Here is a 17,324-nt window from a genome sequence, read left to right as displayed (position 1 = left end):
TCACGTCAAAAAATAAATACATCATAACTACAAACATTAAAATGCATAGCAGCCAACGAAGGCATCACAATTAACAATTCTAATATACAGTCAAGGGTATCTGTGTGTCCTTGTACACACTTGGAGGGGTCTCTGGTCTGGGCACAATAGAATAGAATAGAATAGAATAGAATTTTTTATTGGCCAAGTGTGATAGGACACACAAGGAATTTGTCTTTGGTGCATACGCTCTCAGTGTACATAAAAAAAAAGATACATTCATGAAGAATCATAAGGTACAACAATTAATGATAGTCATAGGGTAAAAATAAGCAATCAAATTGTACTAGGAAACAATCGATATAAATTGTAAGGATACCAGCCATATAGTCATAAGTGCAAAGAGAGGGTGATAGTTTTGCACTACAAATAGGTTGAATTCAGAATGTTTTGAATCGAAACACAGCACTTATTTTATACCAATAAGCCATTCTATTTCACCGTTTTAAATACCAACTGGCAATCCTTCTCTAGACTTTTACAAAACAGTTTCTAAGGTTGAACCAATGGCGAAATGCTCCCGGTTTTGACTGGATCTTGTGATCCGGTAGCGATTGTGGCCAGTAGTTCAGCGATCCGGTAGTGATGGCAGAGCAAAGCTCCTCTCACCTGCCCGGGTGTCATTACTTCCTGGTTTTAACCAGGAAGTAATGTGTTTTTTACCTTCTGCGCATATACAGAAGGTTTTGCGCATGCGCAGGTCTGCGTGTGCATGTGATGCGTACATGTGCACTTCCGAACCGGTAAGGGAGGTAAGTAAATTTCACATCTGAGTTGAACTTGAGACCTTCTACTGTATATACTGTATATGAGCACAGCAACATAATTTGGGCCCAATTCAAAATTTCAGTATTTGTAATTCATGCAGACTGAGTTATCCAGTTCTTAATTATATCAAAGTACATCACAACAGAAAGAAAAAAAAATCAATTGTTAAACCATGTGCCTCTCCCTTTTAAACGGAACAGCCACGTACTATATGTTCCTTATTTGTTTTCTAAAGGCACTAAAGAGCTTGATGAGAATTTCAATGACAACGTGAAATTTTGCAATAAAAATACAGATGCTGTTCTTAACACAAATGAGTCTAATTTTGCAGTCATATTTGCATTCCTTTTTGGAAAATAAAATCCACGTTACTTGCTTCTTTTTCTCTTTATGATGCAGACCAGCTCAGACCTGTCTTTCTGGTTTGCGTTTTTTTTTTTAAGGAAGGGATTTGCCGGACAAATTGTGTTTTTGTTCAATCTCTTCTTGATTGGGAGATACTGTTTCAGGTTTAGAAGTACCTTGGAATTTTTAAGCCGCAATTTGCTGCTGTTGTTTTTTTCATTCAATATAAACCTCTTTGAATCCCTGTTGATTTCTATCCCAGACAGAGAAAAAAACGGCCTTTTGAAAATAGCGGGGGGGGGGTGTTGGCGGGGTGGTTGTGTGTGTGTGTGCCTTCCATTTGCTAGCCTTATTTTATCCTTTAACAGCTTGGCACACTTTGAGAATCATAGGCTAGCAGTGCTACCTCCAAAGTAACACACATGCATAGTGAGAAGAAAGTTGCTACTTACAAGTTGTTTAAAAGTGATGTGTGTTCTTCCCCCACTCCCCCCCCCCGCCAAAAAAACCCCAACATAGTAAGGGACTTGAGAGGGTGAATAAGAGGTGCTTGTTTCCTCACTCAAGCAAGAAGGCCTATGTTGAAATCCACCCTTGGATGCAGAACTTAACAAGAATTTTTGGGCCAATTCAAAATTTCAGTATTTGTAATTCATGCAGACTGAGTTATCCAGTTCTTAATTATATCAAAGTACATCACAACAGAAAGAAAAAAAAATCAATTGTTAAACCATGTGCCTCTCCCTTTTAAACGGAACAGCCACGTACTATATGTTCCTTATTTGTTTTCTAAAGGCACTAAAGAGCTTGATGAGAATTTAAATGACAACATGAAATTTTTCAATAAAAATACACATGCTGTTCTTAACACAAATGAGTCTAATTTTGCAGTCATATTTGCATTCCTTTTTGGAAAATAAAATCCACGTTACTTGCTTCTTTTTCTCTTTATGATGCAGACCAGCTCAGACCTGTCTTTCTGGTTTGCGTTTTTTTTTTAAGGAAGGGATTTGCCGGACAAATTGTGTTTTTGTTCAATCTCTTCTTGATTGGGAGATACTGTTTCAGGTTTAGAAGTACCTTGGAATTTTTAAGCCGCAATTTGCTGCTGTTGTTTTTTTCATTCAATATAAACCTCTTTGAATCCCTGTTGATTTCTATCCCAGACAGAGAAAAAAACGGCCTTTTGAAAATAGCGGGGGGGGGGTGTTGACGGGTTGTTTGTGTGTGTGTGTGCCTTCCATTTGCTAGCCTTATTTTATCCTTTAACAGCTTGGCACACTTTGAGAATCATAGGCTAGCAGTGCTACCTCCAAAGTAACACACATGCATAGTGAGAAGAAAGTTGCTACTTACAAGTTGTTTAAAAGTGATATGTGTTCTTCCCCCACTCCCCCGCCATAAAAACCCCAACATAGTAAGGGACTTGAGAGGGTGAATAAGAGGTGCTTGTTTCCTCACTCAAGCAAGAAGGCCTATGTTGAAATCCACCCTTGGATGCAGAACTTAACAAGAATTTTTGGGCCAATAACTCTCTCTTAGTTCAATTTATAGTACAGGATAATTATTGTGAGGGGAAAAAATACCACCTCAAGCTCCTGAAGAAAAGGTGAAATAGAAATCTAGCCAATAAAAATGAACAAAAGCTGAGGTTGTAATAACGAAGAACATCCTTTTTTAAAATACTTTTTAAATTAGGTTATAAATTATTATGAAATACAAAATCAAATAAGAGGACAGGGAGAGGGAAGGGGCAAAGAAAAGTGAGGAAGGTTAGGGAAAGAACAAGAAAAAGAAGCATTGACTTCCAACTCTTATCTGTTACAGGAGAATAAGGCATTAACAACAAATCACAACTTTTTGTTTTGCCATAATAGTATAAACCAGTCATTTCTACAAAAGTACACCAGTCTAATCTGTAAAACCCAAAATCAAAATATCCTTCTTTTCCATATCAGGCGTGAAGTTCAGAAGCAGTTTCCATGTGGAAACAAAAGTACTTATGTTTTTTTCTTTGAACAAAGTAGTCAATTTTGCCATTTCAGGCAACTCCATCCTCTTCTGCAATTCTTCTATAGTAAGAATCAAAGTATCCTTCCATTTTTGTGCATAATCTTGCTGCTGTCAACATGTTATAGTGACAGAGTTCCAAACTTTTTCTCCAATTCTTTTTCCATTAAACCTATGAGGAAAAGTTCTGGTTTCATATTTATCCCTCTTTTCAAGATTTTCTGTGTTAAGATATGAATCATATTTTTTTTGCTTTATCATATGTCCACCATAGATGGTAAAAGCTCCCTTCTTTGTTTTTACACTTCCAACATACATTTGACATACCTTTATACATCTTACATAACTTATCTGAGTAACTTATTTGAACGAAGAACATTCTAATAATAAGTACTAGTATATCATTTAATTGATATTGTTGCACTAAAATAAGCAAAGGAATGGGAGTTAAAAGTGTAAATAATTTCTTCTGATAATATAAGATCCTGGTAATTTTGACTTTACCAGCCTGTTGATAATTTCATGACAGGTAGAGGTATCTAATTCTGTTGATTAGAGCATTTCACTGTCATCTGCACCTCTATAACTGTCTGGTTTGGTTCTGCAACTCAACAAGACAGAACAGACTTCAGAGGATAATTAGAACTGCAGAAAAAACGCAGAAATGGACAAACTAACTCTGAGTCTGAAGGATAAAGAGACATCAGTATTTTATGGTATATGGGAACGGTGGTATGGATGGATGGAAAGGAGATAGGAATATTTAGTTACTAAGTATAATCAATAGATAAAATAAGAACACAAATATGTATAATTTAATGTTTGTCATTATTGCATGGATTATTGTTAGATGAAAAACACCACAAATAGCTGTTAAATGAGATAAGCTTTTCTTTTTCCTTTTTTTCTATGCTTTTAATGTAAAAAAGTTCAATAAAGTATATATATACAAGGGGGAAAAAAAGAACTGCAGAAAAACAATTGCTACCAACCTGCCTTCCATTGAGGACCTGTATACTGCAAAAAGAGGGCTGTGAAAATATTTACAGACCCCTCACATCCTGGGCATAAAATGTTTCAACTCCTATCCTCAAAACGACGCTAAAGAGCACTGCACACCAGAACAACTAGACACCAGAACAGTTTTTCCCCCGGACACCATCACTTTGCTAAACAAATAATTCCCTCAACACTGTCAAACTATTCACTAAGTCTGCACTACTATTAATCATCTCATCATTCCCATCACCCATCTCCTTCCACTTATGACTGTACGACTGTAACTTTATTGCTGATATCCTTACGATTTATATTGACTGTTTCCTGATATGACTTGATTGCTTATTTGTTCCCTATGACTATCATTAAGTGTTGTACCTTATGATTCTTGATGAACGTAACTTTTCTTTTATGTACACTGAGAGCGTGTGCACCAAGACAAATTCCTAGTGTGTCCAATCACACTTGGCCAATAAAAAATTCTATCCTATCCTATCCTATCGATAATATCAAAAAGATAAAGCTACCAATTGCTCTTCATCCTAGAAGCAAAGTATATGCTACTCTGTTTTAGAGGCACTAAGTCTCTGAATTAAGTTTGCCAGAGAAAAGGAATGAGAAGATCCCAATGTTTTTGGGGCCTGCCAGGAAACAGCATGGGAAAACGGAATACTGGGCTAGATGAGTTTTTGATCTGATCCAGCAAATCTATTTTTAACAATTTCACAAAAAGCTTCAAGAAGACAGATGCTATAGTTGCTTCTCCTATAACCTTGTCATTATTTTCTTGGGCCTGAGGAGGAAAGGTAAGACTTTTGCCAAAATGATAAAAGTTGCAAGTAAACACAACAGAATAGAGGGTAAATAAATAAATCTCTTTGGTGGAGTTTGAGAACATTATTTTAAGATTTTGGTCACCACTTCTATTTATAACTAACCCAGGTTGCTATAGGGGAGGAAAATAGTGATATTAATTTTTTTAAAAGTAGAAGATGCAAATGACCTTGACAGAAATAGGCAAGAACTGTTACCAAAGCAGTGAGGGGGAAAAACAAATTGTGTCCAAAACAAGCAGAAAATGCATGGAAACGGCTGAGGCAGAAATCTCCCTCATGAGCCTAAGAAGGGGGAGGCATAAAGCAAGTTAGACTCAAAAGATTCTGTTACTATAGCCAATAATAAAAACCCAGTCTCAATAAAAGTAGTTTTGGCCTTCCTTGTGGAGTTGATTTCTTGGTTTTTTGCTACCTAGTGGAGCCGACATTTTGCTGGATACTAAAACAATAGATTAGGCTTCCCTCTTGGCTCTGGATTTACTAAGAATTGTGCATCATTATTTTATTTATTTATTTATTTATTTTATTTGATTTTTATACCGCCCTTCTCCCGAAGGACTCAGGGCGGTGTACAGGCATAATAAAACCAACAATACAATATACAAATTTAAAATACGATTTAAAAAACTTATTTTAAATTAGCCCAATGATTAAAATTTACCATACTAAAAAACCCCGTTTAAAATTAATAAATTTAAACAATAAAATCCCATTTTAAGCCAGCCCCGCGCGGATAAAAAGATGAGTCTTGAGTTCGCGACGAAATGTCCGAAGGTCGGGTATTTGGCGAAACCCGGGGAAGTTCGTTCCAGAGTGTGGAGCCCCACAGAGAAGGCCCTTCCTGGGGCCGCCAGCCGACATTGTTTGGCGGACGGCACCCTGAGAAGTCCCTCTCTATGGGAGCGCACGGGTCGGTGGGAGGCATGTGGTAACAGCAGGCGGTCCCGTAAGTACCCAGGTCCCAAGCCATGGAGCGATTTAAAGGTCATAACCAACACCTTAAAGTGCACCCGAAGGCCACAGGCAGCCAGTGCAGTCTGCGCAGGAGCGGTGTTACATGGGAGCTACGCGTAGCTCCTCTATAACCCGCAGCTGCATTCTGGACTAACTGAAGCCTCCGAGCGCACTTCAAGGGAGCCCCATGTAGAGAGCATTACAGTAATCCAAGCGAGAGGTAACGAGCGCATGAGTGACTGTGCATAAGGCATCCCGATCAAGGAAGGCGAACTGCCGAACCAGGCGAACCTGGTGGAAGGCCCTCCTGGAGACGGCCGTCAAATGGTCTTCAAACGACAGCCGATCATCCAGGAGGACACCCAAGTTGCGCACCCTATCCTTTGGGGCCAGTAACTCGCCTCCAACAGCCAGCCGCTGGATAAAAAGATGAGTCTTGAGTTCATGACGAAATGTCCAAGGTCGGGTATTTGGCGAAACCCGGGGAAGCCTGCTCCAGAGTGTGGAGCCCCACAGAGAAGGCCCTTCCTGGGGCCGCCAGCCGACATTGTTTGGCGGACGGCACCCTGAGAAGTCCCTCTCTATGGGAGCGCACGGGTCGGTGGGAGGCATGTGGTAACAGCAGGCGGTCCCGTAAGTACCCAGGTCCCAAGCCATGGAGCGATTTAAAGGTCATAACCAACACCTTAAAGTGCACCCGAAGGCCACAGGCAGCCAGTGCAGTCTGCGCAGGAGCGGTGTTACATGGGAGCTACGCGTAGCTCCTCTATAACCCGCGCAGCTGCATTCTGGACTAACTGAAGCCTCCGAGCGCACTTCAATGGAGCCCCATGTAGAGAGCATTACAGTAATCCAAGCGAGAGGTAACGAGCGCATGAGTGACTGTGCATAAGGCATCCCGATCAAGGAAGGGGCGCAACTGCCGAACCAGGCGAACCTGGTGGAAGGCCCTCCTGGAGACGGCCGTCAAATGGTCTTCAAACGACAGCCGATCATCCAGGAGGACACCCAAGTTGCGCACCCTATCCTTTGGGGCCAGTAACTCGCCTCCAACAGCCAGCCGCGGCTGCAGCTGACTGAATCGGGGTGCCGGCATCCACAGCCACTCCGTCTTGGAGGGATTAAGCTTGAGCCTGTTTCTCCCCATCCAGACCCGTACAGCTTCCAAACACCGGGACAGCACTTCGACAACTTCATTGGGGTGGTCCGGGGTGGAAAAGTACAGCTGGGTGTCGTCAGCGTACTGCTGGTATCTCACCCCGAAACCACTGATGATCTCACCCAACGGCTTCATGTAGATGTTGAACAGCAGGGGCGAGAGAATCGACCCCTGTGGGACCCCACAAGTGAGGCCCCTCGCGGCCGACCTCTGCCCCCCTGTCAACACCGTCTGCGACCGGTCAGAGAGATAGGAGGAGAACCACCGATATACGGTGCCTCCCACTCCCAATCCCCCCAACCGGCGCAGCAGGATACCATGATCGATGGTATCGAACGCCGCTGAGAGGTCTAATAGGACCAGGGCAGAGGAATATCCCCTGTCCCTGGCCCTCCAGAGATCATCCACCAATGCGACCAAAGCTGTCTCCGTGCTGTATCCGGGTCGGAAGCCGGACTGGAACGGGTCTAGATAGACATCTTCATCCAGGTGTTGGGGCAGCTGTCGCGCCACGGCATTTCTACAACCTTCGCAACAAAGCGAAGGTTGGAGACTGGACGATAATTACCCAAAATAGCTGGGTCCAAAGAGGCTTTTAAGGAGGGTCTCACCACCGCCTCTTTCAAGGCGGCAGGAAAACCCCATCCAACAAAGAAGCGTTGATAATCCTCTGAGCCAGCCTCGTGTCACCGCCTGAGTGGCCAGTACCAGCCAGGAAGGACACGGGTCCAGTAAACATGTCGTGCCGTGAAGCCTCCCCAACAACCTGTCCACGCCTCGGAGCCACAGGGTCAAACTCATCCCAAATGTGCTCAACAAGACGTGCCTCCTCTCCTCGCTTGATCATCCCACCCGTCCAGACCGCCCTCAGCTGAGCGATTTTATCGATAGATAACCACTAAACTCCTCGGCTCGTCCCTGCAAAGGGTCATCCCGCACCTCCTGATGTAGGAGAGAGCGGTCACCCAAACAGGGCGGCCGGGCGGTTATCTGCCGACGCAATGAGGGTGGAGGCGAGGAGCGCCTCGCTTCCTCATTGCCACTAGGTAGGTCCTAGAATAGGTCCTAACTAGTGTCCGATCAGCTTCGGAGCGACTGGACCTCCAGGTGCTCTCTAGGCGTCTTCTCCGGCGTTTCATCTCCCTCAGCCCCTCGGAGAACCAAGGGGGCGGACGAGATCTACGCCGGGTCAGAGGGCGCAAAGGCGCGACACGGTCCAGGGGCCCGGCCCGCTCCCAGGCCACGACCAGTTCCTCAGTCGTGCCGTGGGCCAGATCCTCAGGGAATGGCCCAAGCTCCGTCTGGAACCTCTCAGGGTCCATCAGGCGCCTGGGACGGAACCACCGATAGGTTCCGTCTCCCTGCGGTGGTGAATGGCGGTTCGGAAGTCTAGGCGAAGGAGAAAATGATCCGACCATGACATTGGTTCTGTTACTAAATCGTCTAATACCAGATCATTTAACCACTGTCCAGAGATATAAATCAGATCCAGCATGCCTCCCCCCATGTGCGTAGGGCCATCATTTACTCGAATCAGGTCCAAGGCCGGCATGGAAGTTTGAACTCCCGAGCTGCCGTCGATGACAAGCCAACTGATGGCAAGTTGAAATCCCCCATGACTATAAGTCTGGGGGTCTCAACCGCCACAGCAGCCAGTACCTCCAGCAGCTCGGGCAGGGCTGTGGTCACGCAGCAAGGAGCCAGGTACGCGATCAACAAGCCCAACTGATTCCTATGGCCCCACCTCACATAGAGGGATTCACAGCCGGCAATCTGAGGAACAGTGGCCTCCCTCGGCTCTAGATCTTCCTTAATAACAACCGCCACCCCCCCACCCCTACCTTGGGTCCTCGGTTGATGAAATGCTCGGAAACCTGGAGGGCACAACTCAACAAGGGGCACCCCCCCCTCCGGGCCCAACCAGGTCTCCGTAATGCCCATAAGGTCCGCGGACTCCCCCTGAATAAGATCGCAGATCAGGGGAGCTTTATTAGCCACGGACCGGGCATTACATAACATCAACCGAAGATCCAAGCTCTGAGGATCATGGCCTCCTGAGGAACGGGTAGGAACTGAGGGGCCGGAGCACGTGATCGCCTTCAAACATCGAACACGTGCTCCCAGGTCTCGATACGGCCCCCCCCTCCGCCATATCTGCCTCTCCCACTAACCACACAGATGGAACCACAATTGTCACCTGGAACATCACCTCCCCCGGAACCTTCGGACCTATTAACACTCCGCCGCAAACACGCGCAGTGACTGGCCCCACCTCGACGGGCTACCCCAACACCCGCCTTTCCTCCCCTTAAAATTCCCTTAAAATCCCCGATAAAAACGACTAAAAGAGTTCATTAAAATCCCTAAGCCTCCTAGATTTCGCATGCCATCTCTCAGGGTTCCAAAACCCGTCCTCAAGATGTGCCCTCGATAGTGTGGAGGGCCAGACCTGCGAGAGAGGGGAGTCTCGCAGGGCAAGAAGGTCCGCGGTTGAAAATCTTCGCATAAGTAAATAAAAGTACAAAACGGTCAGCAGTCCATCCAGGCCGGTCAAAATGTCAAGGTGTTATTGTAGCGCGGTTATTATAGCAAGGTTAGGCTCTCTGGCTGGCGAGATGAACCGTGGACTTCCAGGGCTCCATGGGGCCGTTATTCTGCCCTCAAACCCAAACGGTCCCACTTGCCCCAGGTACAGATGACTAGCCATTCTCCATCAAGTCAGTCAATTGGTGTTAAAGTCAATATGGGCCTTGATGTCAGGGACTCCATACCCAGTTGCTCCAGGCCTGATTGAACAGTCCTAGGCCGAGCTGCCAAGGGTCTAAAAGAGGGCCAGCCACACCTCCGAGTCCTCCTCCGAGGGGCGAAACCCTCCAGATGGCAACATCTGGCCCTCCGCCACTACCACTTAGCGATCGATCTTCTCGTCTCTCCTCCTCCCTGGCATTGATGGAAAGACAATTCTCAGGCATTGATCGAAAACCCTCAGTCCCTGGGAGTGGGGGACCGCCCACCGCCGCTGCCATCGCCGCCGATACCCGGAAGCCAAGCGCGGTCGCCGTGGTCATCACCCCAGCCAGAGGCCCAGCAAGGCCCCGACAGAAGTCCGAAGGATAAGCCGAGGAAAACGCCAGGCTCCAAGGGAGAGAAGTCCGGCCAAGTCCCATCCAGCACTGTTGGAAAAAAAAGGCCCCTAGCCCCTGGGGGGGCCGCCGCCGCCGCCGCCGCCACCGCCGCCAGACCCAATTAACCCAATCCCTCAATAGAGAATTGTGCTATTTGCACATTACTTAGAAATAATCTTCATGGATTTTATCGTTCTTTAGATTTATATTCCACCTTTCATTCAAGAACTCATTGTAGTTCATATATTATTTTCTCCTCTTATTTCCCCCCCACCCTCATAACCTGTGAGAGTAATTGAGCTGAGAGAGAGTGAACTTGTAGAGCAATGCAGTTCCATAACTCAACTACTACACAACGTTGGCTGATGATGGGAGTCAACTTTCCAATAAGTGATAGCATTGGGCTGCTAATTTTGTAAATGAGATGGGGACTTGGAGGGATGTAATATACATCTTTTACTTGTGCTTACCCCACCTCTTTAAAGTTTACAGTTGAAGTATGTTTTTAGCTTTCTTCAGCACTTAGCAAGGATATTATGAGGACTTCAGAGTAGTTAATTTCTCCACTTCCATACAGTATATTTAATGAGGACTCATCTTTATATCATCTAGGACAGGGGTCTCCAACTTTGGCAACTTTAAGACTTGTGGACTTCAACTCCCAAAGCTGGCTGAGGAAGTTTGGGAGTTGAAGTCCACAGGTCTTAAAGTTGCCAAGGTTGGAGACCCCTGATCTAGGATATTGTCGCAGACCATATTCAAGTTTCCTTTCAATCCCCTGAAGCAGATTAGAAGGAAAAATATTGGGCACCATTCTTCTGTTCGTACCCACCATACACTCTGTTGAATGCCTAAACAGAGTCTAACAGTTTTTGTTTTAAAGCTTTTGCAAAACTCTAGTTAATTTCAGCATTCCAGTGAGATATTCTTCTGGTTGTTAAGATAAATCCATGTACTATTTTAATGTTCTCTTTTGTACCTTTATACTCTGATGGAAAAGCATCATTTTTATTGCTCTTAATTGCAGAAAATGTCATATATTTAACACATGAAAGACAATGTCAAGAATGTGGCAAGAGAGAATTCACTGACATAGTAGAAAGCTCAATAGACTGTATAGATGGTATTTATTTGTATGTATGTTTATTAAAAGATCTCAAATGCAAATCCAACAAAAATATGCAATGTTGCTAAAATTCATCTTATTAATGGTAGGATTGGAAAATGTTAGCCAGTAAAATGCCAATTTTAAAGAAGGGTTTGTAAGGCATAGAAACTGAAGGTTTGTCTTACATAAATGGTGAGAAATATTTTGCAGGTGAAATATAATGGTTTGCATCCATGGATGGAACCAAATTCATTTAGCATTTTATTTGCCTATGAGAAAGGGGAATAAACCACTCCCACACTGATAATGTCTACACTAGAAGGTCCTAAAATTGTGAAAGAAAGAATTGTCCAAGTAGAAGTCTACTCCTGAACAGTGGATTTCATCTTCACTTGATAAACACTTAGGAGAATAACTGTAGTTTCTGCAGCAGGATATTTTCCCCTGCCAAGCACTCTTTATAATGTTCTTTTGTGAAAATAGTGTAGGCAATCCTCAACCTACAACTGCAATTGAGCCAAAAATTCTGTTGCTAAGTAAGTGAATTTTGCCCAATTTTACAAGTTTTCTTGCCCCAGTTGCTAAGTGAATCATGCAGTTGTTAAGTTAGCAACAAGGTGGTTAAGAAGAGTAGAAAAGGGGATCGCATGACCCCAGGACACTGCAACTGTCATAAATACATGCCAGTTGCCAAGTGCCCAAATTTTAATAATGTGTCTACGGGGATGCTGCCATGGTTATAAGTGTTACCAATAAAGGAGAATATGTGTAGCTCAGGGTTGAAATGAGGGGTCCTTGGTGCTCTCTGAGCTTGCTTGTTTTCTTGCAGATGTTTCATTACCCTAACTAGTAACATCATCAGTTATAAGTGTGAAAAACTTGTTTTAGTGCCATTGTTACTCTGAACAGTCAGTAAATGAATCATTGCAAGTTGAAGACTATCTGTAATGAAGAAAATTTTTAGAAGTAAACATGTACTAAGGCAATTAGGACAAAAAACCAGTAACCTGCGTTGATGTCTTTAAACCAGCAGTGGCTATTACAGGTAGGAAAATAATCTTGGATTGTGGTAGATATCTCAGGATAAAGCTCCTGAGATAGGGACCTGGGAAAATTCTCTGCTGCAGTGCTACTTGGAAGAAATAATACGGCCATTATACTATTTTGATAAACTAGATTGCATTACGGTGTTGTGTAACTGTAGTTGGAAATGGTGCCTCTTATTATGAAACGTGTATGCTGGGACATCAATTGAGTTGGACTGCTTGGAACAGAAGACAGTGGGGCTCACTGAGAATATTTTGGCCCAGGACACAGTACTAATATGGGATATTTGAAGGCGATGACTTATTCGTTTGGACCAGCCACCACATTAACATCTTCACTGAAGGTCTTCTCCATGGTCTAGTTATCAGAAGCCCTGATTACTAAACCCTAATCTACAGGAGACTGAATGACAGTTGCTGGTGGTAGACAGACAAATGCTGTTGCTTTTATTCTGTTTTCTGAATGGTCTAGAAATAGGTCAGTTGTCACTTCTAGGAAAAAAGAATTCTGATCTCTCTGAACCTTTTGAATTAATCGAGAAAACACTTTAAGCCGTCATGTTGCTAATGTTTCAGAAGCGCTCATTCCATGAGGCCCTGGATACAGCTCACAGCTGGAGCATCTTTTTTTGACGGGGGAGGTGGGGAATAGATGTGATAGACATGTGTTTCCCTTCTTTTTGCCTTTGCTCTTATTTTTACTATTATCCAATGCAACTCCAGAATAATTAGGATTGCCATTTTTTTTTTTTTGCTGAGTGTAGAAACTGTCTTTTGCTGATACTACTGTCTCTCTTTAAAACAGAAACCTGAGCCACAACAAACTGACCGAGATTGATCCTTCTGCCTTCGCAAAGCTGCCAAAACTACGGGAAGTGTAAGTATTTTCTGTCTAAAGGACTTTTCATCCTGGCCGCTCTCTGTCTTCACTTCCATTCTGGCTAGGATAGCAGTCGGAAAAAGTATAAAGTTTCCTAGGACGTGACTCCATTGTTCTTCCAGCTTGCATCAACAGATTGAATCTGAGCTTTTGTTTTTCTTTTATATAGTACCTGGGTGCTGTTTAAAAAATTAACAGTCAATTAGTAGAACACAGTGTCTCAATTAAACGGCAGTGTCTTTATTGGAAATCATTGGTGTTGTCTCTTCTTCCCTGGCTCTATCTGCTACTATATTTCATAATCCCAAGGATAGCCAGGTAATCACACCAAGCTGCATGGATCTGTTTTCCTCTAATACGAAGTAGACGCTGCTGTGACATCTAATGCTAATCTTTTCTGGCTGTCTCAAGAAGAAAAGGCATAATGTTGGTATTATGGAATAATTACCTTCTCCCCCTCCCACCTGCTGTTACCTAGCAGAAGAGACAAAGAACTTCTTCCCAAGGCTGGCTAAGAGCTATTCATCCAAAATTATTCTAGGACAAAATTGGGTGCCACGTTACTCTGTCTGTCTGTTTGTCTGTCTATCAGTTAATTTCCCAGCATATACCTTGATAATAGATAGACCTGTTTCAACGGTAGCCTCACTACATAAGGTTACACTACCATGTAACCCAGATGATGAGAATTTATACAGTTGCCCATTCCATAAAACATTACTCTGGGCACCAGAGTAGCAATAGCAGTTAATGAAAACAAATATATAAAAAGAAGCATTCTTAAAATATTTTAAACTCCACCCACAAAATACAAGAGGGTGGATGTTAACCATGGAACCAATTCAAGGTTTCATCTGTCCTTTGAAACAACCGGGCTGGTGGAATCAATTTTTAAATAATTATTTAATTAATCATAAATCATTTTACCCTAATATTCTTGTAAGCCGCTTTGAGTCACCATGTGTGAATAGGCAGCAATGTAAATTTCCTAAATAAATAAAATAAATATGAATCTTTAGAGATGTTTTGAAAACGTGTGTCTTGCTGTGCAGGCATATATACTATAATAATAATATTCTATTATATATTGTTACACAATTAAGTACTTCAAATAGTGAATTATATTTCTAACAGGAAGGTAGTCCTCGACCTACAACACAATTGAGTCCAAAATCTGTGTTGCTAAGCAAGAGCAGTTGTTAAGTGAATCATGAGGTTGTCAGTCAAATCTGGCTTCCCCCATTGACTTTGCTTGTTGGAAGCTGGCACTGAAAAAGCTACTTATTACTGGCCCTTGTATTTACAACTGTTACAGTATCCTCATGGTCCCATGATCAAAATTTGGCTGCTTGGTAACTGGCATGTATTTACGACAGCTGCACTGTCCTGGGACCATGTGATCACCATTTGTGACCTTCCCAGCCGTCTTCCAACAAGTAAAGTCAACGGGGGAAGCCAGATTTGCTTAACGGTCACATGATTCACTTAACAACTCCAGTGATTCAACAAAGAGGTTGTAAAATTCAGCACAACTAACTTAATAACCGCCTTGCTTAGCAATGGAATGTCTGGTCCCAAGTGTGGATGGAAGTCAAGGATTACCTGTAGTATATGCAGAAGACTAGGAAATGGTGCTTTACTGATATCGTTTGAGAGTTCACTATAGTTCAGGGGTGTCAAACTCAAGGCTGGGGGGCTGGATCCAGCCCGTGGGGTGCTTAGATCTGGCCTGCAGGTCGCCCTGGAAACAGCAAAGGACTGGCCTGCGGTGCCTCTGCCAGCAAAAATGGAGCTCAGGAGGGCTCTCCCAAGCACCGTTTTTGCTGGCAGAGGGTTGCAGGAGGCCGTCGCAGCCAAAAACGGAGCTTGGGAGCCCGTTTTTGCTGGGAGAGCGTTCAGGCCGCCACAGGCGCCTCCAACACGAGTGATATTGACCTGGTCACACCACCCTGGCCACGCCCACCCTGGCCCTCCAAAGTCAAACACAATCCTGATGTGGCCCTAATGAAATTGAGTTTGAGACCCCTGCTATAGTTGAGATGAATTGGATACCTCCTTTTTTGCAATACAGTACACTTAACTACTATACTATTACTTTCAGATATCAATGAAACTTTCAATTTCTTGTGAAGTGGCTTTGCTGCTGCACAGTGAAGAATGCAAACAACTGATTCAAAAAAATGATTTAAAAAAAAACTAACTTGATGGCCAAAATGTTCTTTTAATGTGCATTGGTCAGAGCTTCACTTGCACCATTGTGAAAGCCATCTTGACTTTTTTTGACTATACTCTGTGGAGACCCCTGAATGCGAAGTCGATACTTTGCATGTGAATTGGTGACGGGGCACATGGAAGGCAGGGCAGTTTACAACGTGTTATATAAGAGCAGCAGGATTATTTGGAATCAGATCATAGTCCTTAAATAATCTAGCATGCTGTTCCCACAGTGGCTAACCAGATGTGTCCTGTTTTGTACCTACCATGAATCTTTGGATTGCAATGAGATTTACATGGGATTAATCCATTCAATTAATAACTAAAATGAAATAAGTGATTACGCCTGAAGGCCACAAGAAAATCATAAGTACAAAATCCCACCCCACCCATTGGAGATCATATACCATTGGACCTCTTTATGTTGTGTGAGGCTTGCTTTTTGTCTGAATATTCCCTTCTCCACTCTTTTTTACAGCTTGCTTAATTAAATGATATTTTTAGCGATTTATTTTTGTAAGCTAAAAATCCATGCAGTTTTTAACCTATCAAGGCTCCTTGAACACCACATGGAGTGAGAATTTGTGGCTGTCTAGAAGTTGTTGAACTATCCTATCTGGCAGCATAAAGGGTGCTTGAGCACAGTCTTAACATTTGAGCACAATTTCTAATTTCAGAGTTGATAAAACCTTAGGCTTGTTTTAATCATAATCAGGGCAAAATTGCATAAAGTTCCTTTCCCAAACTATTTTTTTTTTACTGTTTTGCCTTAAAAAAAGAGTAAAATCTAAGTGCCTTTCAGTGAATCCTCAAGAGAACCGTGCTATTTTTAAGTAGGATCCATTTCAACATGACATTAGCCTGGCAACTAGATTGTAAATATTTTATACCGAGTGGCACTCCCCCTTCCCCTTCTTACCACACATATTATCAGGATCAAAGGGTTGGAAAGAGAGCTTTTAGCTGTAGTTGCTTCAGAGAGTTGTTCAGCCTGTCTTACCTTTGCTTGTTATTGAAGAGAAGCTCCTGACCACATGCCAAAACTCCTTACCCAACAATATGCCAATATTTAACAGCAAAATAAACTAACAACCAGGAATTTACTGTTTAGATTGCTAGTAAGTTCTAACTTGTCCTGCCAGGTTATACCTGCCAATCAACACCCTATAGAAGCTTCTGTTATTGAATATACCTGAGGTCCTTCCTGTTTGCATTAACAAGCCTTAGGAAGGAATTCACGAATGAAGACATTCGTCACCATTTAAAGCCTTACTTATGATGTTCCAATGTTCATGTGGAGCTCTTTCATAAAAAGATGCCCATTTATGTTGTCCACATACATCTTCTTTTGTGTATGTATTGATAAAGGCCGTGGCATTGTCAGGGTTCCAAGAAATAGGCCCATAGCAAGCAAAACTCCAAGGCAGGTAGATTCCTCAAAGAATAGTTTATTTGATATATCATATTGGCGCAGTTCTGGTGAAAACCAACTCTGAAGGTTCCTGCGGTTTTCACCTAATTAAAAGTAAAAGTTTGTCACTTTCTCAAAACAATCAGTCACATGATCCAATCACGGCTCAGTCTGGTTTCCTGGTGACATCACTCCTCCTTCCTCTGACCAGGTGTGAGAATGTCCTTGGTTCCCAAGAGAAAGTATTTTATTTTGACTACAGAGTCCCAGTTTTCTCAATTTGCTCCTCCCTATCCCTCGGCTCCAGTGTGGCAACACTGAAGCTCCAAGATGGCTTCGGTCAGGTCAGTGTCATGGTTGACAGGCATTTTTGAGTTCCAAGAAGAATTTGTGAACTTCTGTAGAATCATCAGGATGTTTGCTATGTATC

The 17,324-nt window shown here is 43.1% G+C and overlaps 1 protein-coding gene across 1 annotated transcript in view; it reads left to right on the top strand.

Moving 5' to 3' along the window:
* Positions 1 to 17,324, top strand: part of LRIG1 (leucine rich repeats and immunoglobulin like domains 1) — a 157,270-nt gene that overhangs the window by 59,973 nt on the left and 79,973 nt on the right. The window contains exon 2 of the mRNA XM_058167183.1: positions 13,195 to 13,266. Coding sequence (XP_058023166.1) covers positions 13,195 to 13,266 — 72 coding nt within the window. The remainder of the gene's footprint in view (positions 1 to 13,194; positions 13,267 to 17,324) is intronic.

The sequence above is a fragment of the Ahaetulla prasina genome, chromosome 2 (assembly GCF_028640845.1).
Source record: "Ahaetulla prasina isolate Xishuangbanna chromosome 2, ASM2864084v1, whole genome shotgun sequence".
NCBI classification, from domain to species: Eukaryota; Metazoa; Chordata; class Lepidosauria; order Squamata; family Colubridae; genus Ahaetulla; species Ahaetulla prasina.
This window is presented reverse-complemented; position numbering and strand designations above follow the sequence as displayed.